At 51.0% G+C, this 27,462-nt stretch overlaps 2 protein-coding genes across 17 annotated transcripts in view; one reads left to right on the top strand and one right to left on the bottom strand.

The window, feature by feature from the left end:
* The window catches only part of GOLGA2 (golgin A2), a 20,956-nt gene extending 6,968 nt beyond the window's left edge, over positions 1–13,988 (bottom strand). For 2 of the 16 annotated variants that reach the window (XM_055270841.2, XM_063635768.1), the window contains exons 1-14: positions 13,808–13,988; positions 11,767–11,889; positions 10,696–10,776; positions 6,311–6,415; positions 6,010–6,053; positions 5,827–5,890; positions 5,351–5,410; positions 5,087–5,167; positions 4,180–4,218; positions 3,859–3,909; positions 3,677–3,770; positions 3,474–3,580; positions 585–643; positions 114–255 (exon numbers count right to left, since the gene is read on the bottom strand). In XM_055270841.2, the coding sequence (XP_055126816.1) occupies positions 114–255; positions 585–643; positions 3,474–3,580; positions 3,677–3,770; positions 3,859–3,909; positions 4,180–4,218; positions 5,087–5,167; positions 5,351–5,410; positions 5,827–5,890; positions 6,010–6,053; positions 6,311–6,415; positions 10,696–10,776; positions 11,767–11,889; positions 13,808–13,891 (1,134 nt within the window). In that variant the 5' untranslated portion in view covers positions 13,892–13,988. The remainder of the gene's footprint in view (positions 1–113; positions 256–584; positions 644–3,473; positions 3,581–3,676; positions 3,771–3,858; positions 3,910–4,179; positions 4,219–5,086; positions 5,168–5,350; positions 5,411–5,826; positions 5,891–6,009; positions 6,054–6,310; positions 6,416–10,695; positions 10,777–11,766; positions 11,890–13,807) is intronic. The other 14 variants (XM_055270846.2, XM_055270848.2, XM_055270844.2 and 11 more) reach the window with 13 other exon arrangements.
* Positions 13,292–27,462, top strand: SWI5 (SWI5 homologous recombination repair protein). The gene is given in 6 exon segments (XM_055270945.2): positions 13,292–13,410; positions 14,502–14,574; positions 14,576–14,677; positions 23,039–23,160; positions 24,432–24,526; positions 27,125–27,462. Coding segments are annotated over 6 exon segments (546 nt in total). The 5' UTR covers positions 13,292–13,321; the 3' UTR covers positions 27,190–27,462.

Genomic DNA, 27,462 nt, shown 5'->3' with positions numbered 1-27,462 from the left:
AGGACCCAAATTTTCCAGCTCTTGGCTGGAGTCTCCCCATGCCCTGCATGATCCCTAGACCATGGCCCCAGCTGGATGGCGCTCCCACCACCCATGGGGCTGCAGCCTCTTGCCTGTTGAAGCAGGAGTTCCGTCATCTCTAACTTCTTTTGCAATTCTTCCAAGTTAAGCTGCATGCCAGCCTTCTCAGTCACTAGGACCCGAAGCTTCTCTTCCAATTCTGATTTCTCTTGCTTCAGGTCCTCATTGCTTTGGCTATGGCCAGAGGCAGTAGAGAAAGGAATGAACGAAGAACAGAAAGGACTGCTTTGGTGATCCACCCTCTACCCTTGCCCCACAACCACAGAACTGTGGCACTGGAAGGAACCCCAGGAATCAGAAGTCACAGGTACAGGCCAGAGAGAAGACACGAGTTACCCAAGGCTATGCCATGAGTCAGTGGCGCAGCCGGCACTAAAGCTTTGCTGGGCACACATGCAGACCTGTATGACCACCTCACCATGCTTACCTGCACCCCCCACCTCCCAGCACACCACCCATGCTGAGGGCCCCCAGACCTCCCATCCCACCATCCCCCATCCTACGTGTTCTTGTATAACTCCAGCCTGAGGGCATCTCTCTCTTTGGTTAACTCCTTGTTGTACTGCAAATACAGAAAGGTTAAGTCAGGATATAGCAGGCAGAGGAGCAGCTGGCCGACCAGTAACAATAGCTATAGTACCTACTCCACAGTAACACTTCCTCACTCTCAATCACACTTGACATGTTTTCAAGGCATTTCCAAGCCCATGGTCTCATTTTGTTGTTGCTGTTGTTGTTTTTGAGACACAGTCTCCCTCTGTCACCCAGGCTGAAGTGCAGTGGTGAGATCTCAGCTCACAACCTCTGCCTCCCTGGTCCAAGTGACTCTCCTGCCTCAGCCTCCTGGGTAGCTGGGACTACAGGCGTGCACCACCATGTCCGGCTAATTTGTTTTGTTTTGTTTTTTCTGAGATGGAGTCTCGATCTGTCGCCCAGGCTGGAGTGCAGTGGCACGATCTTGGCTCACTGCAAGCTCCGTCTCCTGGGTTCACACCATTCTCCTGCTTCAGCCTCCTAAGTAGCTGGGACTACAGGTGCCCGCCACCACACCCGACTAATTTTTTTGTATTTTTAGTAGAGACAGGGTTTCACTGTGTTAGCCAGGATGGTCTCGATCTCCTGACCTTGTGATCCGCCCGTCTCAGCCTCCCAAAGTGCTGGGATTACAGGCGTGAGCCACCACGCCCGGCCTAATTTTTGTATTTTTAGTAGAGAGGGGGTTTCACCACGTTGGCTAGGCTGGTCTTGACTCCTGACCTCAAGTGATCCGCCTGCCTCAACCTCCCAAAGTGTTGGGATTACAGATTGTGAGCCACTGCACCCGGCAGGTCTCATTTGTTTTTAAAAGAACTTGGTAAGGGTGGCCAGGCGCGGTGGCTGACGCCTGTAATCCCAGCACTTTGGGAGGCCGAGGGGGGCGGATCGTGAGATCAGGGGATCAAGACCATCCTGGCTACTAACACGGTGAAACCCCGTCTCTACTAAAAAAAAAAAAAAAAAAAAAAAAAAAAAAAATACAAAAAATTAGCCGGGCGTGGTGGCGGGCGCCTGTAGTCCCAGCTACTCGGGAGGCTAAGGCAGGAGAATGGCGTGAACCCAGGAGACTGAGCTTGTAGTGAGCCAAGATGGTGCCGCTGCACTCCAGCCTGGGCGACAGAGTGAGACTCCGTCTCAAAAAAAAAGGACTTGGTAAGGGTGGAAGGGACAGGGAGAGAGAGCGAATTTATGTATGTGTGTATGTATATATGTATTTATTTGAGATGGAGTCTCCCTGTGTCACCCAGGCTGGAGTGCACTGGTGCCATCTTGGCTCACTGCAACCTCCACCTCCCAGGTTCATGTGATTCTCCTGCTTCAGGCGCCTGAGTACCTAGGATTACAAGCATGCGCCACCATGCCTGGCTAATTTTTATATTTTTATTTATTTATTTATTTATTTATTTATTTATTTATTTTCAGACAGAGTCTCCCTCTGTCACCCAGGCTGGAGGGCAGTGGCACGATCTCAGCTCACTGCAACTTCCGCCCCCGGGTTCAAGCAATTCTCCTGCCTCAGCCTCCCAAGTAGCTGCAATTACAGGGGCACGCCACCATACCTAGCTAATTTTTTGCATTTTTAGTAGAGACAGGGTTTTGCCATGTTGGTCAGGCTGGTCTCGAACTCCTGACCTCAGATGAACCACCCGCCTCGGCCTCCCAAAGTGCGGGGATTACAGGTGTAAGCCACTACACCTGGCCAAGATCGAATCTACAGTTGGCTAACAGAGGCCCAGAGAGATCAGAGAATATTGCTATTGTTATTATTATTACTACCACTGTTTGAACCTTTATTGAATGCTTCACCAGGCACCATGCTAACAATCCCATTTAATCCTAATAACCACCACATGAGACAGTTACTATTATTACCTCTATTTTATAGATGGAAAACATGGAATATTAGAGGTTAAGTGCTTGCCTAAGATCATTTAGACAGAGCTGGGATTTGAACACCCAGGTATATGTGAGTCTCTAAGCTCATTTGTTCCCTGAGGGTGAGGCACAGATAGGAAGGGGGAAATTAATCTTTTGTTCAATTTTTGAAAGGATGACACATTCAGATAGTCCAAAACTCCGAAAGTGCAGAAGGGAAATATCTTCCAGCTGTGCTGTTCCTCTCTCCTGTTTTATGTATAGCAGACATGTTTTATGTATATTGTCATAATACGTAGGTACAGACACACACACACACATTCCCTCTCTCTACACAAATGGTAACATACTAAAGATACTCTTCTGTACCTTCACAGTACAAGTACCATATTCCCCACCTAGGACTTGGCCAAGGCCACAGCCAGGTAAGGGCACAGTGGACATTTGGCCTCCGAGCTCTGCGTCCAGTGTTCACTCCCCACAGTGCCCCCAAACTCACCCACAGCAGCTGACTCAGCCCCAGGATGCCTCTAGCAACCACACACAAAAGCAATGACAAGCCGGGCGCGGTGGCTCACGCTTGTAATCCCAGCACTTTGGGAGGCCGAGGCGGGCGGATCACGAGGTCAGGAGATCGAGACCACGGTGAAACCCCGTCTCTACTAAAAATACAAAAAATTAGCCGGGTGTGGTGGCGGGCGCCTGTAGTCCCAGCTACTCGGAGAGGCTGAGGCAGGAGAATGGCGTGAACCCGGGAGGCGGAGCTTGCAGTGAGCCGAGATCGCGCCACTGCACTCCAGCCTGGGCGACAGAGCGAGACTCCGTCTTAAAACAAAACAAAACAAAACAAAAAAAAGCAATGACAAATGGCCCATGCTGCCTTCTAGGCAGGACACTCAACCCTGCAGAAGGGACCTTGAGGCGCACTCCTCCATCTGGGAAGCCAGGCTGCCGGGGGGGGGGCAGGCAGTTGGACTCACCCTGTCTGCCTTCTTCTGCTGCGTGGAGACAGCAGAGAGAGCCCGCTCCAACTCTCCCACACGCCGCCGGGAATACTGCAGGCGGCTGGCCAGATCTTCGGACTCTCCTGGAATGAGAGAGGTTGAGATGGGGCCCAAAGGACACCCCCTAAAGGCCTGTCCAAGTGCCAGGTTGAAGGATGATGGGGTGCCCAGATTCCCACCTTCTTTCTGCCTGGCAGCATGCTGAGTGTGAGCCAGGGCTGTCTGTAACTCAGCTTTCTCTGATACGAGGATCCCTATGGTCTGAATGTGAACCTTTGGGAGGAAACCCAAGCAAGTGCTGAAAAAGAAGGAAAGAAACATTCTCCAGAGGACAGGACGGAACTTCACACCCTCCACTCACCTGTAACTGCTCCCTTAGGGCTCCCTGCTTTTGGTGGCATTCTTTCTTTTCCTATAGGAAGAGGAAGACAGAGCTCTTACGAGGGGGAGGCATAGGAGGCACAGCAAAGGACATGCCCTCAGAATGCCACCAATTTCCCAGTACAGGCCCACCCATGGGACCAGGTTATCAGGGACCCTGTGGGGATGGGGTGGAATCTGGGGAGGGGGGTGAGCCTTCTTTCCCAGGCTGGGAGTAGGTGAGACGAGACTGAGGCCTCTACATTTGAGTGCCCCCCAAACCCAGCAGTCATGATGTGAGCAAACAAAAAAATCACGTTACTTCTTCCAACTGATCCGTAATTTCTTGGTTCTGTTGTTTCTGTGGGGAAGAGTCAAAGGAAGGTGACTGAGGGTGGCCCCCTCAACTCTATTCCCCAGACCAGGAAGGGGTAGGCAGGGGCGAGGAATGGATTTTAAAGGCAAAGTTCTCAGACCCAATGGGAACACGAACTGGTAAACTCTCCTCAGGCTCTCAAGGAAAGGGGATTTGTGTCTTTGTTGGTTTTTGCCCACAGCCACAGAACTGAAAGTCTGAATCTGGATTCTCTTGAAAGGACAGTAACATAAACCTCTAGAGATGGAATGTGAGAAAAGCCCACCCTCTGCCAGTTTGTGATTTAGAAAGGTGTAATCATTCAACAAACATTTGCTGAGCACACACAGGCCAGGTACGGTTCTTAATAGCAGGGATACCAGACAGAAACAGACAGACAGGAGCCCTTGGCCCTGAGGTTTACATTCTAATGGGCCTTTAAATGTTGGACTCTCTGAGCTAAGAGACCTTTGATACTCTCTAACTCTACCTCCTCAAGAAATGCAAGCCCAAGGAGGAGAGGTGGCTTGTCCCAAATCAAAGAGCAAATTAAGGACTGAGTCAGGGCAGAAATACAGGGCTCCTGACAACCAGTCAGGCTAGCGCTTCCCCAAGAGGCAACAACCCCAGGGCATGTGTGGCAAGGACTCGAGCAGGGGTGTCTAGAGAAGAGAGAGTAGGCAAAGAGGGCAGCAACAGAAGAGCCATGCTGCATGCTCCGTGCTCTGGGGTCCCTCCAGCTGAGGCCTGGGCCCCCCAGCTCCCCATTCGCCCTTGGCACCAGGGGCCCCCTGCCCCTTTCTTCAGGGTCCCAAGGGGAAACTGGAGCCCAGGATTAGCAGCATGGAATCAGGGGACCCCACTGGACTCTTACCAATTTCTCTATCGTGATATTGAGTTGTTTGTTTGTTACATAGCTGGAGTCCAGGGCTACCGCTAGCTGTTGGTACCGGCTCTGAGGCGCATGCAGAGAGGAGGAGTTGGAGGAGGATTGGGGGGAGAGGTAGAGAGAGCAATCATTAGGGTTGGGGGGTGTGTGGGCTGTCTCAGCTGGCAGAGGGGCACCCAGCCCCCGCTGTGGGAGGAGGTTGGAGGGCTGGCCTGCAGGGTCACTGGGCCACGGCCCAGGGCCTCTTACCTCCAGATCCTTCAGGTTAGCAGATGATGCAGGGCCCTCCCCATTGACACATGTCGTAGACTATAAGAGACGAGAGTGCACATGGAGATGTTCTGTCCCCTCAGTGTCTAAGCCCTCTGACTTCCTTTTCTCCCCAGCAATTGGCAACATTTTCTTTTCTAACTTGGACCCTCTGTCCCGTAACCCCTTTGTGCCAACTTCTCTCATGGTTCTTATTTCCCCACCATCCTTCCCTCTCAAGCAGCTCTCATCCAGTGCTTCTGCAGCAGGATAAAATGATGCAACCAGTCACGGGGTCCAACTCCTTCATGTGCACGACTTCAAGGGAGAAGGCTCAGGGAAGAGGTGACTTCCTTAACATTGCCCAGCATATTGGCTGGTCCCAGGATCTTCCCTCTCTCTTGTGAATCCCTACCTCAGTTTCTATCATAGTTCCCTTCCCCCCACCCCACTCTGGGCCTCAGTTCCTGAGGTACCTCACAAACAAGACCATTGAGCTGCTGGGAGAGTTGTCGCAGGCTCTCGGTTGATGAGAAAGTCCTAGGGATGGAGACACAGGGGTCAGAGGTGCAGGTGGCTCAGTGGGAAAGAAGGTCATGGGCAGTGGCCTCCCTGAATCTCTCAGCCTAGAGACTGCTGCCCCAACAGGAGACACTCACTTGGTTTCATCCATGAGATTAGGGACATTGTCAGCATCATGATTCTGTGTGGGAAGAAACATATGAGACGGTCATTCGATTTCTGGTAAGAATCACCCAGGATGGGGTGAGTCAAGCTCCCAAACTCATTCCAACAATCTTCCATCTCCCCAGGCCTCAAGGAAAAGCCCAGTCTGAGCCTTCCCCCAGCCCAGTCCCCAGGAAGAGCCCTTGACCCTAGGGAACAAGCTACCTGTGAAAGGAGACGACAATCCATAATAGGTACAGGAGGGCAGTGGGCAGAGGGGGAGGAGGCACAAACCTGAGATGCCGCCATGCTAATGAGACTGGCACCAGGGGAAGGGACACCGCCAGGTAACACGGTGTCATCAGATGGTTGTAGAGAAGCAGCATTGTCCTTGGGTGTCTGTCACAGAACAGAGCAGGGGGTTAGAGGGCCATGCAGGAGAGAAGGTACCTCAGTGCCATGAACACAAGGGTGTGGAACAGGTAGGACAGGTGTTGCTGCAGTCAGAGTGACAGTCACACATGCTAGGAGCCACTCGGGTGTGGATTGGTTGCCCAGGCCTTGGGCTGCTAGGCAGCATTTCAGATGGCCAAAGCTCAAAGCAGGGGCTGCACGGCCTCCTTCATGAACACGAGGACCTCGCTCTCCCTGGAGCTCAGCAAAAGACAGCAGCAGGCTCTGACCTGTGGCAGCCACAGCAGGCGGGAGGAAGGTGTGCCAAAGTCAGGGAGGAGAAAGGCACTGTTCTTCCAGAAGGCCAGTCTGTGCTGCAGAGTGACCCTCACTGGGCCCCTAGTGGGCGGAGGATGGTGATGAGGGAGTAGTTGTCTGGGCAATGCACAATGTAGCTATCTGCCTCTCTCCTCCTTTCCTCCCTTCCCTTCTCCCCTGCAGTGGCACAATCATAGTTCACTGCAGCTTCCACCTCCTGGGCTCAAGCAATGCTCCCACCTCAGCCTCCCTAGTAGCTGAGATTACAGGTGCACACCACCATGCTCAGCTAATTTTTATAGAGACGTGGTCTCGCCATCTTGCCCAGGCTGGTCTCAAAGTCCTGGGCTCAAGTGATCCTCCCACCTTGGTCTCCCAAAATGTTGAGATTACAGGTGTGAGCCATTGCACCTGGCCTACTGGCCGTGTTTCTGATTCAGGCCTTTTCAGGGAAAAAAAAAAGTTGCCCAACTAGAAGCCTCTCCCCAACTCTCTGGAGGTAAAAAGAGAATAAACCATGGCCAACACTCCCACCCCAACCTCTTACCTCCAAAAACATCTACCCAACCAAGAAACCACCCAAGAAAACAGAGGTAAGACATCTTCCCTGTGGCTCTTGGCAACTTGGAAGTTGTGGGGCCTCTTTCCTGGGAATAGTTCCTGGGGACAATCCTAGGATTCAGAACTTGGGGTCATGTGGAGCCTCTCCCTTGCCCCCAACTGGACCTACCTGCTTGATCAGAGCCCCACCCAGCCTCTCTCCAGGCTCTGACCTTACTCTTGGCCCAAGCCTCTGGTTCTAGAGATCTTCTAATATCTGACAAGCCAGATGGGCAGACAGTGGAAAAAGCTGGCTGACCAGCTAAGCTGGACAAGAGAAAAACACCAAGGAGCCAGGGCCTGGCCACGGAAGCTGAGTCTGGGAGAAGTGGCTACACTTCTCTCCAGGGAAAGGACTGCCTGCTCACTGGACCCTTCAGCCCTGGCCTCTGAAAACCCAAATCTGCTTCCCTCCTTAGAGCAAGTGCTGCAGAGGCTGGTGGAACTGAAGATGAGCCAAGTTGCCTTTGCATCTTTGCAAGTTTACTGTGACCATGGAACCTGGTGTTGCCTTGACAATGCCTACAACTGAATCTAATAGGTCAGAGCAAGGGTTCAGTTGCTGGCCAGGTATAAGCCTTGAGGGAAGGCTGGCACTCCTAGTAATGGACCCTGCTAGGCTTTAGGGCCCTCCTGGCATTTTGGGTTCCCACTGATCTCTAGGATTAGACACAAGAACGCTCAGAGGAAGGGAATTTTTTTTCTCTTTTTAATTTTTGTGTGAGATGGAGTCTCACTCTGTCGCCCAGGCTGGAGTGTAGTGGCGAGATGTCCACTCACTGCAACCTCCGCCACCTGGGCTCGACATTCTCCTGCTTCACCCTCCCGAGCAGCTGGGATTATAGGTGCATGCTACCATGCCCAGCTAATTTTTGTATTTTTAGTAAAGATGGGGTTTCACCATGTTGGCCAGGCTGCTCTCAAACTCCTGACCTCAGGTGATCCACCCTCCTCAGTCTCCCAAAGTGCTGGGATTACAGGCATGAGCTACTGCACTCGGCTGAAAAAGCATTTTTCTGAGGACTTTCTGACACACATAGCATGATTATTTTGTGAGCAACCAAGTTATTTCATAATTTTAAGTCTTGTAGCCAAGACGGAGTTTTTAAAAAAGCCTACTCTCCTCAAAATGTCCCATCCCATTAAGATATTTTTTCTCTCTCCATTATTCCCTACTTCTGGAAATGTTATCACCTCCGCTCAGGATACTACGATCACAGGCCTGCATTCCTGGAGTAGAAAACTTACATGGTAATAAAAATGAGAAATTAAAAAAAAACAAAACCTACATTGGAAACAGTTATGGATATAGAGAAGGTATAAAAACAGCAAGGGGCTGGGCATGGTGGCTCACGCATGTAATCTCAGCACTTTGGGAGGCCAAAGCAGGTCAATCACTTGAGGCCAGGAGTTCAAGACCAGCCTGAGCAACATGGCAAAACCCCATCTCTACTAAAAATACAAAAAAAATGGCTGGGCGTGATGGTGCAACATCTGTAATCCCAGCTACTTGGGAGGCTGAGGCATGAAAATCACTTGAACCTGGGAGGGGGAGGTTGCAGTGAGCCAAGATCACACCACTGCACTCCAGGAGAAAGAGCAAGACTCTTTCTCAAAAACAAAAACAAAACAGCAAGAAGGAAATATGGGGATCTAGGCCTTTGTTTCCAGAACAAAGAGACCTGGGCTGGCACAGAATCTCAGAGCATTAGGAAACAGGCTGCAGACCCCCTAATCCACTGGGCCATTGGCAGAGCAAAAGCCAAATACTTGGCTGCAGGATGCCTCTAGGCCTGTGCTCCCCAACCGTACCACTCAGTGTCTCCTCTGAGCTGGCAAGGTGAGTCACAGCACCTGGACAGACCTGATCAACTGGAGGGTAACAGGTGTGACGACTGGACAACTCTCTAACAGCAGCCAAGGACAACTCTCTAACAGCAGCCAAGGCTGCTCTGTCTCAGTCACTCTCCCCATACCCATCTCCAACAGGATCAGGCTCTATTTGTGCCCTGCTCCTCTGGCTTGGCAGGAAGGAGTCTCCCAGGTGAGTTAGAGATGGAAGAAATGCCAAATCACAGCCAGAGGAGGTTGTCTCCTAGCCCTGTGTACCTCCATGCCCTGCCCCCCACCAGGCTCCCTGTGTTCCTGAAAGGTGCTCTGTGAGTTCACACTCTGACCATGGCCTCACCGCTCCCCCTGCCTCCCCCACTCCCCATATGGATTAATGTTACCCACCTTTAATCTTCAAGCCAGCTTCAAATGCCACCTTCTCCAGCCTGGAGTCCATTTGGAACCAACCTCCCCCTGAGCTGAGCATTTGGAATGTTCCAAAATTCTCTCTTGCCTCCTTCAGAGGAGTCTGCCTCCCTCGGTGTGCAGCCTACCTTGTTCATCTATTTTCTCCATTGTTTATGTATCAAAGTGCCTTTGTTGTCAAGAGCCCAGTGAATATGGCTAAATGTCCATTTGGAGAGATTAGGGGCAGAATGTCTTGGTCACTCATCTGTTTGGTTAACCTCACAACTTTTAGTTAGTTCCTCTGAAAAGATAGCTTCAATCCTTCCAATTATAATGTGAACTCATTTTCTTTTAACCCTTTGTTCCCCACTCTTAAGCCAAAGTGAATTAATTAAAAAAAAAAAATCACTAACTTCTACGTGGTTTACTGATCTTTGCCTTTAGGGCAAAACCTAAAGGTCTGTTGGGTTTTTTGTTTGTTTGTTTTTTTCATTTCTCCTAGTCTGAGAGTACCCACACTGGGCATTCAAAAGCCCAAATCCCAGGCTGGGAGCAGTGGCTCACGCCTGTAATCCCAGCACTTTGGGAGGCTGAGGCGGGTGGATCACTTGAGGTCAGGAGTTCAAGACCAGCCTGGCCAACATGGTGAAACCCCGTCTCTACTAAAAATACAAAAATGAGCCAGACATGGTGGCAGGCACCTGTAATCCCAGCTACTCAGGTGGCTGAGGCAGGAGAATCACTTGAACCCAGGTGGCAGAGGTTGCAGTGAGCCAAGATTGTGCCACTGCACTCCAGCCTGGGCAACAAAGTGAGACTCTGTCTCTGAAAAAAGAAGAAAAAAAAAAAGCCCCAAATCCCACACACCTGCTCTGAAAGTTATTCCCAAATTACCTTTAAACTTTTAAACTTTAAGATATGTCTCACCTTCTCCAAGATGATAAAAGATTTGGGGGAAGAATAAAAACCCAATCAATCAAGCAGGTGAAGAAGCGGACATAAACAGGCGGAAGGTTAATGGCAGCAACATAAAATAAGCCAGAGGCGAAGTATCCCCCAAACCAGAGAAGCCTCAGGGGCATGCACAGCTGGAGAGAGCAAGCCAGAGAGGGGTCTCGGCACTGCCTCACCTTCCACTTGTCCAATGGGGGGAGCGCTACCCCATTGGAACGGTTAAGGTCGGACACCAGCACCTTCAGAATGTCCTGAATCTACAGGAGGCGAAAAGGGAAAAACAAGGGCAGGGGGAAAAAGGTAGAAGTGGCTTAGAGAGAGGCAAGAAAGTCAGGGAAGGAGGAAGATGTGGGTTCAGGGAAATGAAATACTGAAGAAGAGTGGAGGAGATCATACCATGGCCTGTGCCATCCTTCCAAATGGCCACCTGCTGTCTTGCCAGGGGCAGAAACAAATAGATGGAAAAGTCCCCTGAACGATGCAGTCACACAGAGTGGAGTCACCTGACCAATGCAGCTATTAATATGCTGTTTGGACCCTTCTCCTTAGGCCCAGGATGTGGGCAATGAATCTAGTAGAACTACAGACCTCCACCTCCATTTTAAAAACCAGACTTCTGAGTAAGGGTTCACTTGAACAAAGGGGGCTCCAGCTAAAAAACAAGCTTGAAGGACACTGATCTTATCCAATGTCACCTTACAGAGGAGGAAACTGAGGCCCAGGGGAAGAAGTGGTTTTTCTGTGGTCACGCAGCAAGCTAGTGGCAAAGATGAACTCAAAAGTTAGATCTTCCCCTAATCCTAGCACCTGGGGCTCTCCTCACCACACCCTGGGGCCCTTTCAGTGACTCCTAAAGGGATAGCCTGATGGCAAGTGGCTGTTCTCATTGGCCTGGCTTCCCCTTGAGACTGGAGATGAGGAAATTGAAACAGCAACTACCATTTCCTGGGTGTCCTGGGTGTTTAGGACAGCAGGCCCTGTACTAGGGATTAACATAAAAACAACAATAATAACAAATCTCATTTAAACTTCACAAGTATAAGTAAAACAATACTTTATAGTTGTGAAAAGAGAGGCCCAAAAAGCTCAAGCAATTTGCCCTAAATCACATCCCTAGCAGATGGACAGGTAGGATACAAACCCAGAACTCTTAATCAGTACCCAACAGTTCTTCCACAATCATAACAATTACCCTCTACTGCCCCTTGGGCCCCCTGTCCCCAGGAGCCTGGCCATCCAAGACTCACATCCTCAGGTGAGTGGCAACCACCAGAAGTGGTTGTCTCAGGGTTACTGCCATTTTTTATTTTCTTCTTCTTTTTCGCTCCTGTAGGAACACCAGGGCTGTTCCTCTGCTGATATTCTCTCAACTGTGGAAAAGAAGAGCAATAATACTCATGAGATCTACGAGCCCCCACAGATACATCCTACTTTACAATTTTTCCAAAATACTCTTATATACCATCTGATTTAATGCCACTAACAACTCCACAAGGTCTTGTCACAATCACTTAGTGACTGAGAGGGATTGATACCATGGCTTAAAAAAAGGCAAGAATTGAACTTAAACTCAGTCTTCTGACTCGAAGCTCTGGGGTTTTGCCACAAATCAGCAGCTGCCAGGTGCCAAAACCAGAGGCAGAGGTACTTTTCTACCTCTCATCCCAGAAACAGGATGAGAACACTTAGGGGATTGGGTCCTACCATCAAAAGCCGGTTTCACGCACTAATTACGGTTCCAAGGGGGAATGCAACATCACTACATTCCACTCCACCATGGAGAATTCAAATATGAGGTGGAGAAGTCAAGCCTGGAGTCCCAGCTACTTGGGAGGCTAAGGCAGGAGGATTACTTAAGGCCAGGAGTTCAAGGCCAGCCTGGGCAACACAGTGACACCCCATCTCTAAAAATAAATATGTATCTTAAAATGTGGGCCGGAATATTAAGTCGGCAGGAACTGTACACTGTGTGGTTTAGAGTCATACATCCTCACACGTTTGTTAATATAAGAAATGCACCAATGCCTCTCAAACTTTTACATCAATGTATCCTCATGGCAGAAGGCAGCCTTTCTGTTGAACCTGGGAATTTAACAGAAAGAGGACAACCCAAGCCTCATTTCAGAGAAAAGTCTCGTATACTCTTAGAAATTTATGTGACTGTCATCCCTAAGTACATTGTTTTTTCTCTCTCAAGAGAATAAAGGGAAACTGATGCTTCAGAAAGATGCCCCATATTTATCCTGTGGCACTCCAAGTACCCCAGGTTGAGATGATATGAGGAAGATTCAAGCTGTCAAGTTCAGTTTCCCAAGACCTGTTCCACAGAAGATAAGCAGATCTCATTCCAGAGACCCCTGAAGGGCACTCTGGTCCCAGAACCATGGAGAATTTCAATACGAGGTGGAGAAGTCAGAAAAAAATGTTAAAGTCTCTCTGGAGAGTAGAAGCCTGGGGGAAAACCAAACCAATCCCGTTCTCACATTGCCACCCAGAGATACTGCCAATGTTTTCAGCTCACGAGTGAAGTGTAGGCTTTTCACACTGTCAATGTCTATGTTAAGGGTGTAAGGCAGCCTGAAACCTCTCCCTCCTAGGTCCCATAGTCCCCGATCCCCTTCTAGCTGGAAATTTATGCTGTGACCAGAGGAACCAGAAGCGGGATGAGAACACTTAGGGGACTGGATCCTAAGATCAAAGACTGGTCTCGCGCACTAATTACGGTTCCGAGGGGGATTGTGACGTCACTACATTCCACTCCTGGGGGGAACATCAGCGCGACGTCCGAGTCGCCGCTCCGCGATGGGGGAGGGGACCGCAGGGCCAGGACCCAGGTCCTTGGAGACGCGAGCCCAAAGAACCCAGGGAGGTCCGGTTTGGGGCGGCAGGAGGTGAGGGTCAAGTCTGGAGCGGGGGACCCCGGGAGTCACGGGCCCAAAGTCACTGGCGAGGGCAGGGGCTGAATTGCTGGGGTCCTAGGTCCTTGGAGAGGCCAGCCCAAACAGCCCAGGGAGGTCGGACTTCGGGAGGCAGGAGGTGAGGGCCGAGTCTGGAGCGGGGAGCCCCGGGAGTCACCAGCCCAAAGTCACCCGGGGGCGACTGGCGAGGGCGGGGGCTGGGCGGCTGAGGGGGCGGGGCTGGCTGACAAGACTTTGGTAGGGGGAGCCCAGACGCGCCGGGGGGAGCCCCGCCCGGTGTGCCTCAGGAGTGGCACGGACTCTGGCCATGGTCCTGCCATCGGAGTGGGGCTGGGGCTGGGTCGGGGGGCCGCGACCCGGTGCACTTTACCTTTTTCTTCGCTGCGGCCAATTTGCTCTGTCGGGTTTCTTCCGACATCGCGGGGCGGGGAGGGAGGCGGGGTTGGGGCCACATCAGCGCGATCCCGGCAACCACTGCGGAAGTCAGTCAGCCACCGCGCAGCTGTGCGACGGAGCCAGAAGAGGCTTAACCAGGGCGGTACTAGAGCGCAGAATAGGGGCGTGGCCTCAAAGATCAAACCCCATTGGTCAATGAGAAATATGAAGCGGAAGGGGGCGTGGCTAGGCAGCGGAGTGGCCAGAGGGACCTGTGGCGTCACAACAAAAGCTGCGCACGCAACAGCTGTCCCCGCCCACCTCGGGAGGGGGGGGTGGGCCGGCTTTCCTTGGGTGCGCGCGCAGCTTTCTGTGCGACCGTTGACGCTCCGGTCAGAGTTCCTTGCCCGTTGCACCTGAGAGGCGGCTCTCCGACTCCCGCGCTGGACCCTCTTGCGCCGTTGAACCCCCTGATCCGGGGGCCTCGGACCCCAGGGCTCAGGAGGTGAGCGAGGAACGGACTCCACGATTTCTTTCCTGACTCCTCACAGCCCTGCCCCAGACTTTCCCTTCCCAGAAATCACCTCCAAAGACTCCCGTCCAGTGATCCAGACAGCCCCCGTCCCAGAACGCCCCCTTCCTAGAGGGTCTCTATCCTGATCCTGAGAGCGTATCTGCCCCGTTTCCAGATGGATCCAGTCCCAGTCCCTGGCGCTTCTACCTCCCAACTGCTCCTCCTCCCGCATCCCCACAGTACCCCTGTCCTCACAGCGGGCTGTGGGTCCAATCAGGCTTTCCCCTCGGATTCCTCTCTAGGACTGAACCAAGACTTACCCGAAGTTGCCGCGGGGCCTTCCGATCCCCTGTGAGTATTTTTTCCTCCACACCCCCCTTCCCATCCTCGACCTTCCCTTGTGCGCTCCCGGCCCTCCTCCCCATCCCAACAGCAGCCAATCCCCGCTTGGCCCTCTTCCATATCTTCTCCCAGTCGATTGAGAACCTCCAGGTCATCCCTGAACCCCTCCCCTTCCTTTCCTCATGCCCGCCAGTCTTCAAAGAAGTGCTATCGTGTCCTGTCCTAGGCTAACTCCTCTCCCTCCCCATCCTGTCTCCTGGCCCCTCAGATGCCTTTCACTCCAGTCCAGCACCAGCCATCTCTCCTCCCCGCTCGTTTCACCCCTCACCCAGCCCTGCCTTTAAACAAACCCACAGCTCCCCAATCAGGAAAATGCCTGGCGTTCACCCTGGCCACTTCTTTAGTTGCTAATAGTCTCTCCTCTTCTCTGGCAAGCCACCCCCAAAACACAGTCTCCTCCTTCTCTCATCCCCCAGATGGAGTTGCCACTACAACTACCACCACTCTTAAGGTAGATCGTGAGGGCCTGGTGCGGTGGCTCACACCTGTAATCCCAGCACTTTGGGATGCCCAGGCGGGCGGATCATTTGAGGTCAGGAGTTCAAGACCAGCCTGCCCAACATGGTGAAACCCTGTCTCTACCAAAAATACAAAAAAATCAGCCGAGCATGGTGGTGCAGGCCTGTAATCCCAACTACTCAGGAGGCTGAGGCAGGAGAATTGCTTGAACCCTGAAGGCGGAGGTTGCAGTAAGCCGAAATTGCGCCACTGCACTCCAGCCTGGATAACAGAGCTAGACTAAGTCTCAGAAACAAAAAAGAAGTTAGATCGGGAAAGACTTGGTATTTGTTCATTGATTTAGCAACTGCTGCATTGCAGGTGTATGCCAGATAGCCCCCTGCCCTCCAGGAGCCACAGGCAGAAAAATAATTCCAGGACAAAAGTATGCACATGGTTCTGAGATGGGGAGCCCAGGCTTGGGCTTGCAAAGAGGGCTCTCCAGAGATGGCAGGGTCAGAGGCAAAGCCTGAAGGGCAACTCACAGTGAGCTCAGATGACGATGACGGGGTGGCAGCCACAGTTTGCCAAAAGCACCGGGCTGATTGAGCTTCTCTCTGCAAGTGGGTTGGTATCCACTGTCTTTGACCACGGGGTAACTCACTGCAGATCACGCCTTTCTCATTCATGCTAATTCGTTCCTTCTCTCTTTTTTTATTTTATTTTTTATTTTTTGAGACAGGATCTCACTCTGTCGCCCGGGCTGGAGTGCAATGGCGCGATCTGGGCTCACTGTAACCACTGCCTCCCGAGCCCAACCCATCCTCCTGCCTCAGCGTCCCAAATAGCTGGGACCACAGTTGTGTGCCATGACGCCTGGCTAATTTTTTTGTATTTTCAGTAGAGACAGATTTTCGCCATGTTGCCCAGGCTGGTCTCAAACTCGTGAGCTTAAAGCAACCTGCCCGCCTTGGCCTCCCAAAGTGCTGGGATTACAGGCATGAGCCACCATGCCCAGCTTCCATTCCTTCCACTTTTAAAAACAAGGCTCGACCAGGCACAGTGGCTCACGCCTATAATCCCAGCACTTTGGGAGGAGAAGGTGAGCGGATCACCTGAGGTCAGGATTTTGACCAGTCTGGCCAACATGGTGAAGCCCCATCTCTACTAAAAATACAAAAATTAGCTGAGCATAGTGGTACATGCCTGTAATCCCAGCTACTTGGGAGACTGAGGCAGGAGAATCGCTTGAACCCAGGGGGTGGAGGTTGCAGTGAGCCGAGATCACCCTGCACTCCAGCCTGGGCAACAGAGCGAGACTCCATCTCAAAAAAAAAAAAAAACAAAAAGGAGGCTCTATTGAGCACTGTCCCTTCAGCTTCCTTTAATACATCATCTTTCCAGTTCCTTCCAGCCAGCAACCTTTGAGAAGACGCTTTACTGTCCTCATGTTGAGGTGAGGCCTGTGAGTTCCAGACAGATGAATATAGCCAGGACGCAGCAGAGCTGGGGGCATTAAACTGAGAAACTGAGATTTTTTTTGTTTTTTGTTTTTTATTTGAGACGGAATCTTGCTCTGTCGCCCAGGGTGGAGTGCAATGGCACGATCTCGGCTCACTGCAACCTCTGCCTCCCAGGTTCAAGTGATTCTCCTGCCTCAGCCTCCCTAGTAGCTGGGATTACAGGTGCCCACCACCATGCCCAGCTAATTTTTGTACTTTTAGTAGAGACAGGGTTTTGCCACGTTGGCCAGGCTGGTCTCAAACTCCTGACCTCAGTGTTCCACCCTCCTCAGCCTCCCAAAGTGCTGGGATTATAGGCGTCAGCCACCGCACCTGGGCTTGAACTGAACTCTTAAGCGGTACCTTGGGCTTACTCCTCTCTGGGCCTATTTGCAGAAGCACCCTCCTGACCTCTCCTGCCTCTTTTTCTGTGCCCACTTGGCTGACTCCTTTGCTTCCTGCCACTCCTGAGGTAAATGTGGGCATTTCTGTAGGATCCAGCCCTACGGGGCGTGGCGGGTGTTCTCCCCGTGTGCGGAGACGAGAGATTGTAAGAAATAAACACACAAGACAAAGAGATAAAGAGAAAACAGCTGGGCCCGGGGGACCACTACCACGAAGACATGGAGACCAGTAGTGGCCCAGAATGGCTGGGCGCGCTGATATTTATTGCATACAAAACAAGGGGGCAGGGTAAGGAGGGTGAGTCATCCAAGTGATTGATAAGGTCAAGCAAGTCACGTGATCATGGGCCAGTGGACCCTTCCCTTCTAGGTAGCCAAAGCAGAGAGGGAAGGCAGCATACATCAGCATTTTCTTCTATGCACTTATCAGAAAGATCAAAGACTTTAAGACTTTGACTATTTCTTCTACCACTGTCTACTACAAACTTCAAAGAGAAACCAGGAGTACGGGAGGAACACGAAAGTGGACAAGGAGCGTGACCATTGAAGCACAGCACCACAGGGAGGGGTTTAGGCCTCCGGATGACTGCAGGCAGGCCTGGATAATATCCAGCCTTCCACAAGAAGCTGGTGGAGCAGAGTGTTCCCTGACTCCTCTAAGGAAAGGAGACTCTTTCACGGTCTGCTAAGTAACGGGTGCCTTCTCAGTCACTGGCATTACCACCTGACCAAGGAGCCCTCAAGCGACCCTTATGCAGGCGTGACAGAGGGCTCACCTCTTGCCTTCTAGGTCACTTCTCACAATGTCCCTTCAGCACCTGACCCTATACTCGCCGGTTATTCTTAGGTTATATTAGTAATGCAACAAAGTAATATTAAAAGCTAATGATTAATAGTGTTTATACTAATGATTGATAATTGTCCATGATCATCTCTATGTCTAATTTGTATTATGACTATTCTTATTCTAACTACTTTCTTTATTATACTGAAACAGTTTGTGCCTTCAGTCTCTTGCCTCGGCACCTGGGTAATCCTTCGCCCACACATTTACGAGTGGCTCTGCTCTCCTCTTGCCATTCTGTTTCTACACACCTGCTCCAAGGTCTGACTCCCACTCCCTCAGCCCACCCCAGTGCCCACAACCCTCCTATCTCTCTCCAGCCCTGACCTTTCTTGGGACACTCAGAGCTGCCTGCAGAATCTTTGCCTTCCCACTTGCCAAGTCTGAAATCACACTCAGCCTCCTAACCAGGACCACAAACCAACTCCTCCAACTGCCCTTGCATCATCAGAGGAACCCCAAGCTCTTGAAGTGGGCTCTGCCTCTTCTCCTTTCTAATAGCACTACTCATGGTTGCATTTGTTCTTTTTTTTTTTTTTTTTTTTAAATAAACAGAGTCAGGCTGGGCGCGGTGGCTCACGCCTGTAATCCCAGCACTTTGGGAGGCCGAGGTGGGTGGATCACAAGGTCAGGAGATCGAGACCATCATGGCTAACACGGTGAAACCCCGTCTCTACTAAAAATATAAAAAATTAGCCGGGCATGGTGGCGGGCGCCTGTAGTCCCAGCTACTTGGGAGGCTGAGGCAGGAGAATGGTGTGAACCTGGGAGGCGCAGCTTGCAGTGAAACGAGATTGCACCACTGCACTCCAGCCCGGGTGACAGAGCGAGACTCCGTCTCAAAATAAATAAATAAATAAAAATAAAATAAAAGTTAAAAAATAAAAAAAAGAGTCTTGCTCTGTCACCCAGGCTGGAGTGTTGGAGTGCAGTGGTGCAATCTCAGCTCACTGCAACCCCTGCCTCCTGGGTACAAGCGATTCTCCTACCTCAGCCTCCCGACTAGCTGGGACTACAAGTGCCCACCACCATGCCCAGCTAATTTTTTGTATTTTTAGTAGAGACGGGTTTCACCGTGTTACCTAGGATGGTCTTGATCTCCTGACCTCGTGATCCTCCCGCCTCGGCCCCCCATAGTGCTGGGATTACAGGCGTGAGCCACCGCGCCCAGTTGCATTTGTTCTTTTTCGCATTTGTTCTTTTTCACACCACTGTCCCCTCACTCACCCATTCACACACGTGGAAACCACTTTCATTCCCCTGAACACATGTGCCGTCTCCTGCCTTAAGGCATTTGGATACACATTCACCCCTGGGTATCCATGGAGATTGCTGCCAGGATCCCCATGGAGTAATGACCAGAAAAAAAAAGGCTACGTGTTTAATACAGACTCAACCATGCTTTTTTTTTTTTTTTTGGAGACAGAGTCTTGCTCTGTCACCCAGGCTGGAGTGCAATGGTGTGATCTTGGCTCACCACAACCTCTGCCTCCCAGGTTCAAGGGATTCTCCTGCCTCAGTCTCCCAAGTAGCTGGGACTACAGGTGAGCACCACCATGCCTGGCTAATTTTTGTATTTTCAGTAGAGACAGGGTTTCACTATGTTGGCCAGGCTGGTCTCGAACCACTGACCTCGTTATCTGCCTGCCTTGGCCTCCCAAAGTGCTGGGATTACAGGTGTGAGTCACTGCACCTGGCCAACCATGCTTTTTTTCCATCAGATGTTTTCATTGTGAAACCCACTGATACAGAGGGCCAACTGTTTTGTCCCCTCTGTCTGCAATACTTTCTTCCACCTTTCTGCCAAGCTAAAGCCTGCTCATCCTTTAAAATTTAGCTTCCTCAGGGAAGCCTTATCCCCACTCCTGGGTCAGTCCAGTTGCCCCGTTAGACTCTCCCATAGCACACTGTACTTCAACTTCAAAGCATTTTTCAGACTTATAATTCGTTTATTGGTTACTTATTCATTCATTGATAAATATTAATATTGAGTGTCTACTATGTGCCATGTACTGTTGTAGACACTGTGCAATCAGCAGTGAACAAAAGTCCCTTCCCTCATGGAGGTTACACTTCAGTGATGTAAAGCAATGTAAGACAATGAAAATAATGAAATGCATAACTTGTCAGGTGATGAAAAATGCTATAAAACATCAGGAGGCCAGGTGTGGTGGCTCATGTTTGCAATCCTAACACTTTGGGAGGCCAAGATGTGAGGATTGCTCCAGCCCAGGGTTTGAGAACAAACTAGGTGACACAGCAAGACCCCATCTCTACAAAAAATTACAAATTTTCAAAAAAATTCACTGAGTGTGATGGCACATGCCTGTTGTGCTACTCAGGCGGCTAGGGTGGGAGGATTGCTTAAGCCCAGAAGGTTGAGGCTACAAGTGAGGCGTGATTGTGCTACCGCACTCCAGCATGGATGACAGAGCGAGACAGACCACATCTTAAAAGAAAAATTAAATTTAAAAAAGGCCGGGCACGGTGGCTCACGCCTGTAATCCCAGCACTTTGGGAGGCTGAGGTGGGCAGATCGCGATGTCAGGAGTTTGAGACCAGCCTGACCAACATGGTGAAACCTCGTCCCTACTAAAAATGGAAAAATTAGCCGGGTGTGGTGGCGTGAACCTGTAATCCCAGCTACTCGGGAGGCTGAGGCAGGAAAATAGCTTGAATCCAGGAGGCGGAGGTTGCAGTGAGCTGAGATGGCGCCACAGCACTCCAGCCTGGGTGACAAAGCGAGACTGTCTCAAAAAAAAAAAAAAAAGAAAGAAAGAAAAATTAAATTTCAAAAAAAATGGCCGGGCGTGGCGGCTCACGCTTGTAATCCCAGCACTTTGGGAGGCCGAGGCGGGCGGATCACGAGGTCAGGAGATCGAGACCACGGTGAAACCCCGTCTCTACTAAAAATACAAAAAAAAAATAAATAAATAAATAAATAAATAAATAAATAAATAAATTTCAAAAAAATATTAAAAATCAGGAAAAAGGGATAGTGAGTGATTGAGACATTACTGTTGTAGACAGGGCTGTCAGAGAGGGCCTTTCTGATGGGGCGATACATAAGTAGAACTTTAAGTGGAAGCATCTGGAGGAAGAACTTCATTACTGGGCGCTTTCTCTTTGGGGCTAGGCTATGCCTTCTATGAGAGCAGTGGGCTGGGCTTGATGTCTCATTCATTGCTGCACTCCTGGACCCTTTGTCGGTTCCTGGCAGAGAGTGCTCACTCACTCCTCTGAGTGACTGGTTACAAGCCACTAACCTAAAACCAGGAAGACCGTCTTCCTCGGTCCCTTCTTGTATCATGTGTAGACAGCTCATCCAACATACATTTCCTGAAGACTGGCTGTGTACTAGGCACTGGCCTTCACAGCTTCTACAGGCAGAAAGGGCAAAGATGAAAGCCCTAAGGAAGGGTTTTATCCAATGAGATTTTAAACCCAGTGACAGCTGGTCACAGTGGCTCACGCCTGTAATCCCAGCACCTTGGGAGGCCGAGGCAGGCAGATCACTTGAGGTCAGGAGTTTGAGGCCAGCCTGGCCAAGATGGCAAAAACCCTGTCTCTACTAAAAATACAGAAATTAGGCCAGGAGCAGTGGCTCACACCTGTAATCCCAACACTTTGGGAGGCCGAGGTGGGTGGATCACCTGAGGTCAGGAGTTCGAGACCAGCCTGGCCAACATGGTGAAACCCCGTCTCTACTAAAAATAAAAAAAAAAATAAAAATAAAAAAAAAAAGCCAGGCATGGTGGCGGGCACCTGTAATCCCAGCTACTCAGGAGGCTGAGGCAGGAGAATCGCTTGAACCTGGGAGGCAGAGGTTGCAGTAAGCCGAGATTGCGCCACTGCACTCCAGCCTGGGCAACAAGAGTGAAACTCTGTTTTAAAAAAATACAAAAATTAGCTGGGCATGGTGGTGTGCACCTGTAATCCCAGCTATTCAGGAAGCTGAGGCAGGAGAATTGCTTGAACCCGGGAGGCGGAGGTTGCAGTGAGCCAGAATCGTGCCACTGCGCTCCAGCCTGGGCGACAGAGACTCCGTCTCAAAAAAAAAAAAAAAAGAAAAAACAACAACCAGTGACATTGTAAATGAGTGGAGAGCCCGAGACAGATCTGGAGCAGATTCTGTGGGGTCAGACTGGGGACAAGGGCAGGCCCATTAGTTAGGACGGGGTTTGACTAGGAGTGAAAGAAAACCCCAAATAACAGTGGTTTAAACAGTTCATTTGCACCCAGGCCTCCATCTGGTTCCACCACATCTTCAGTGTATGACTTGTACTTTATCATCCAAGATAGCTGCTCACCTCCAGCACTGCATCCACATTCCATCCAGCAGGAAGGAAGACGGCCAGAGAAAGGCATGCCCTCTTCCTGGGAGGACAATTCCCAGTCACTGGCTGGGAACAGTGGCTCATGCCTGTAATCCCAACACTGTCGGAGACTGAGGCTAGAGGATGGATCACCTAAGCCCAGGAGTTTGAGGTTGCAGTGACCTATGATCACGCCACTGCAATCTAGCCTAGGTGACAGAACGAGACCCTATTAAAAAAAAAAAAAAAATATATATATATATATATATATATATATATATATATATATATATATATTGTGGGGTGGGGCTAGGCACAGTGGCTCACGCCTGTAATCCCAGCACTTTGGGAGACCGAGGTGGGCAGATCACGGGGTCAGGAGTTCGAGACCAGCCTGGCCAATATGGTGAAACCCCATCTCTACTAAAAAATAAAAAAAATTAGCCGGGCATGGTGGCGCATGCCTGTAGTCCCAGCTACTCGAGAGGCTGAGACAGGAGTATCACTTGAACCTGGGAGGCGGAGGTTGCAGTGAGCCAAGATCAGGTGACTGTACTCCAGTCTGGGCAACAGAGCGAGACTCCGTCTCAAAAAAAAAAAAAAAATCCCAGATTATTAAGTTCTACTTGCTGGAACTTAGTCATAGGGCCACATCTAATTCCAAGGAAGGCTTGGAAATGCAGTCTTATTTAGGGGGTTAGGGTGCCTGTTAGCAAGCAGAAGCAGGGAGTGACTACTGGGGGACATGTAGGCTGTGAATTGTGGATAACTGATCAGTGTGGCTGATGACTTTTTCTGCCTCTCAGAGGCCATCCCCTAAGTCTGGCCAGGCTGATGGTACCAGCGAGGAGTCTCTGCACCTTGACATTCAGAAACTGAAGGAGAAGAGGGACATGCTGGACAAGGAGATCTGCCAGTTCATATCTGAGTGAGTTTCACTGGGTTCCCCATTATGGTTAAGATAACTTTGGGCCAGGCATACTGGCTCACGCCTGTAATCCCAGCACTTTGGGAGGCTGAGGCGGGTGGATCACTTGAGGTCAGGGATTTGAGACCAGCCTGGCCAACATGGCAAAACCCTGTCTCTACTAAAAATACAAAAAATAGCCGGGTACGGTGGTACGTGCATGTAGTCCCAGCTACTTGGGAGGCTGAGGCAGGAGAATTGCTTAAACCTGGGAGATGGAGGTTGCAGTCAGCTGAGATCATGCCACTGCACTCCAGCCTGGGCGATGGAGTGAGAATCTGTCTTAAAAAAAAAAAAAAAAAGATTTAACTCTCTAACTGCCCAGTAACTGAAAAACCCAGTCGCACTGGCCTAGCGTAGAAATAGGACTGTGCACTACTCGGGAGGCTGAGGTAGGAGAATCGCTTGAACCTGGCAGGCAGAGGTTGCAGTGAGGCGAGATCGCGCCACTGCACTCCAGCCTGGCTACAGAGTGAGACTTGGTAAAGAAAGAAAGAAAGAGGGGGAGAGGGAGAGGAAAGGAAAGAAAGGAAAGAAAAAGGAAGGAAGGAAAGAAAGGAAGGAAGAGAAGGGAGGGAGGGAGGGAAGGAAGGAAGGGAGGGAGGAAGGAAGGAAGGGACTATGCTTCTGTATTCAGGACATATCAGCAGCCTCAGGTAGGGAGATGCTCAGGCTGTGGGAGGGCCTGAACTAGGACCTGGAAAGCTATCTGGGATGGAAGCTCTCGCTCTCCCAGTCTCTGCAGCCATGTTCTCCGCCTCTGCTTCCCTCTGCACAGACTCCATTCTCTCTCTGCAGGTGTAGTTTTCAGTGTGTAGGGAAAGCTGGCTCTTGAACGCCTCCTGGAGTTCCCCACACCTCTTGTTCCAGCCACATGGCAGAGACTGAGCTGCCTTTGAATGTGCATTTCACACTTGAGAGAATCCACCTAGCTGTTTGGATCATGTGCCCATCTGCGAGTCCCTCAGCTGTGGCCAGGGTCACATAGTACCACTGTGGCTGGAGACCCCACCCTAAGGAGACAGGGCACATTTGCCAGGAGTGAGGACCTGGGAAGATCCCCTGCCCTGCTGTAAGCTTCATGAGGGCAAGGCCTATCTTGCTGTCACCATATCCCTAGTACCTATCATCGAGTAGGCCCTTACAGATGCCTTATTACTGTCTGAGCCTGGGGCCATCATCTGCTTTCTTAACTGGGCTGTCTTTCCCCCTCTCTCCATCGCTCATCCCAGAGGCTACAGTGTGGATGAACTGGAGGACCACATTACCCAGCTTCACGAGTACAATGACATCAAGGATGTGGGGCAGATGCTGATGGGCAAACTAGGTGAGTAGTTGGGACTCCAGAGCAACAGGCAGGCATCATAGGGTGTCGTCTCACCTAGGGGTGTTGGGTTTTGCTCCTGGGCCTCCTAACTTGCCAAATCTCACGCCCTCCGCAGTTGGCCTGCTCCTAGGCTGCCCCAGCCCCTCTCCTGACCAGCCTCTGGTCTCCCTGGCCACCTAGGTTTGTTCCTCAAGTACAGAACCTGCTTTGGAGCTGCAGCCAGGTTTGAGCGGGGCTTGCCCATCTGCCAGACGGAGAACTCAGGGTCTCCCCGGTCTTCTGGGACCTACTCAGAGTGATCGAGATACCATCCATGCCTCAAGTGGCTAGCTTGCTAAAGAGGCAGCAAGTGCAAGGGTGACCCTTTATGTCTTAAGGAAGTATTTTGTTCCTCCCTGAACAAAATCTTGCTATCTAGAGGGCTTTAGCCGAGGCACCAACACCTGCGTGTCATGCTGGCTAGGACAGCCTACCTTGGAGGTGAGGAAATGTGCAGGTGGCCCCTACAAACCCTTCAGTTCCATCCCCTGGCTTGGAGTGCTGGGCACTCTGATGTTCAGCAGCCAGTGACCACTGGGGTAGTGTTCAGAGCTGGGCTGTCTGCCCAGTTGCTGCATGAATTTTGGCACTTGTTGCAGAAATGCCTTCAGCATCCAGGATTCCATGGCAGGGAGGGCTTCTCTGTGTTTCATTGGACAATGGGCCCCAGAGGAGGAGAGGAAAAAACTGGAGGTGGGAACTATAGATGGATGAAAAGAGGGGGGTGATCAGGGCCCAAGAAGATGGGGGTGTGAGGGGAGCGTAGCCTAGTGGTTAAGAACACAAGCTCATCCGGGAGCAGTGGCTCACACCTGTAATCCCAGCACTGTGGGAGGCCGAGGCAGGTGGATCACCTGAGGTTGGGATTTCGAGACCAGCCTGACCAACATGGAGAAACTGTCTCTACTAAAAATATAAAATTAGCTGGGCATGGTGGCACATGCATAATCCCAGCTATTTGGGTGGCTAAGGCAGGAGACTCGCTTGAACCCGGGAGGCAGAGGTTGTGGTGAGCTGCGATCGTGCCATTGCACTCCAGCCTGGGCAACAGGAGCGAAACTCCATCTCAAAAAAAAAAAAAAAAAAAAAAAGGCCAGGCTCGCTGGTTCACACTTGTATCCCAGCAGCACTTTGGGAGGCCGAGGCGGGTGGATGACAAGGTCAGGAGTTCAAGACCAGCCTGGCCAACACAGTGAAACCCTGTAATTAGCTAGGTGTGGTGGCACATGCCTGTAATCCCAGCTACTCAGGAGGCTGAGGCAGGAGAATCGCTTGAACCCAGGAAACCAGGAAGCGGAGGTTACGGTGAGCCGAGATCACACCACTGCACTCCAGCCTGGGCGACAGAGCCAGACTCTGTCTCAAAAAAAAAAAAAAAAAAAAGAATACAAGCTCTTAGTAGCGAGAATCAGCATGAGGCCTGTCACTTCCAGGTCATATGACCTGGAGCCAGTGGCCTATCCCTTTTTTTCTTTTTTTTTTTTTTTTTGTTAGACTGGGTCTCACTGTGTCACCCAGGTTGGAGTGCAGTGGCGTGATCTCGGCTCCCTGCAACCTCTGCCTCCCAGGTTCAAGTGATTCTAGTGCCTCAGCCTCCTGAGTAGCTAGGACTGCAGGCATCCGCCACCACCCCCGGCTAATTTTTGTATTTTTAGTAGAGGCAGGGTTTCACCATGTTGGCCAGGCTGGTCTCGAACTCCTGACCCCAAGTGATCCACCCGCCTTGGCCTCCCAAAGTGCTGAGATTATAGGCTGAGCCACCGCACCTGGTGTCGTTTTTGTTTATTCAGTGAACATTTACTGAGCAGCTGCTCTGTGCCCAGCACTCTACAGAGTGCTGAGGACACTGGTGAACCAGACAATTTAAGGTCTCTTGCTCTCATGCGGTTTGTTTTCCTGTTGGGGGTGGAGGAATGCCCAGGAAGTAAGTAGACTCAGCAGTTAATTACAAAATGTGTTAGGTGCTGTGAAGGCGACAAAGGGCAGAGATGGGGAGAATATTGAGGTATGAACAGGGGGGCGGTGGGGGTAAGATAGGTGGTCAGGGGAGGCCTCTGAGAACCCTTCCTCAGGAGAAAGGACCAGTCTTTGTGGAGAACAGAGGAGGAATAGCATCATGGAGGCTGCAGAGGGGCAAACTCGAGCATGTGGGCCATGCTGAGGAGTCTGGAATGTTCAGCAGGCACAGCATACAATCAGCTTACATTTGAAACAGGTGAATCCAGCAGCTCTGTGTGGAGAATGGAATCAAGGGAGCTCTGTTTCATTCCTCTGCAAAATGGGGTGAGGGTCCAAGGAGTCCTCGTAGGTCCATTGTTGAATACAGTGGCTGGCACATGGCGAAGCTCCAACGTGGCTAGGCGAGGCCCGCGGGGGACAGCCTGGAAGGAGTAGCAGGGAGCTTACCTCGGCCAGTTAGGTGAGGCACAAGTGTGGGGACCGGCTTGAAGCCAGAGATGGTCCTGGGTGGGTCAGGGCAGTGACACTGGCTCGGGGCATTGGCTTTACTCCCTCCCACCTCTCCCCACTTTAGATTCAGCCTGCCTTCCTTCCTTTCAGCTGTGATCCGAGGTGTCACAACCAAAGAGTTGTATCCAGAGTTTGGGCTGGACATGAATGACTGAGCAGGCTCATCGCCCCTTGTCCACAGCCCCAGGGACAGAAGGGTGTGGATATGATAAAACGCTGAGAGCCCAACCAGCACACCTACAGAGTTTCCAGTGAGAAAATGCCAGAAGCACTTTTCTAGAGAGCCCAAGCCCAATCAGGAGGAGGCTAGAGAAGAGGCGGGCAGGGAGGAAGGGGCGTTCCCAGCTCCAAGGTTCCTGAAATGTCGCAGTGATACTTGTGTAGGGGTACATGTACTTTATTTGTCAATAAACATATCTGTACACTGA

This window comes from Symphalangus syndactylus, chromosome 3 (genome assembly GCF_028878055.3).
Source record: "Symphalangus syndactylus isolate Jambi chromosome 3, NHGRI_mSymSyn1-v2.1_pri, whole genome shotgun sequence".
Classification (NCBI taxonomy): Eukaryota; Metazoa; Chordata; class Mammalia; order Primates; family Hylobatidae; genus Symphalangus; species Symphalangus syndactylus.
The sequence above is the reverse complement of the archived record's forward strand: the minus strand, read 5'-3'. Positions and strand labels throughout refer to the sequence as shown.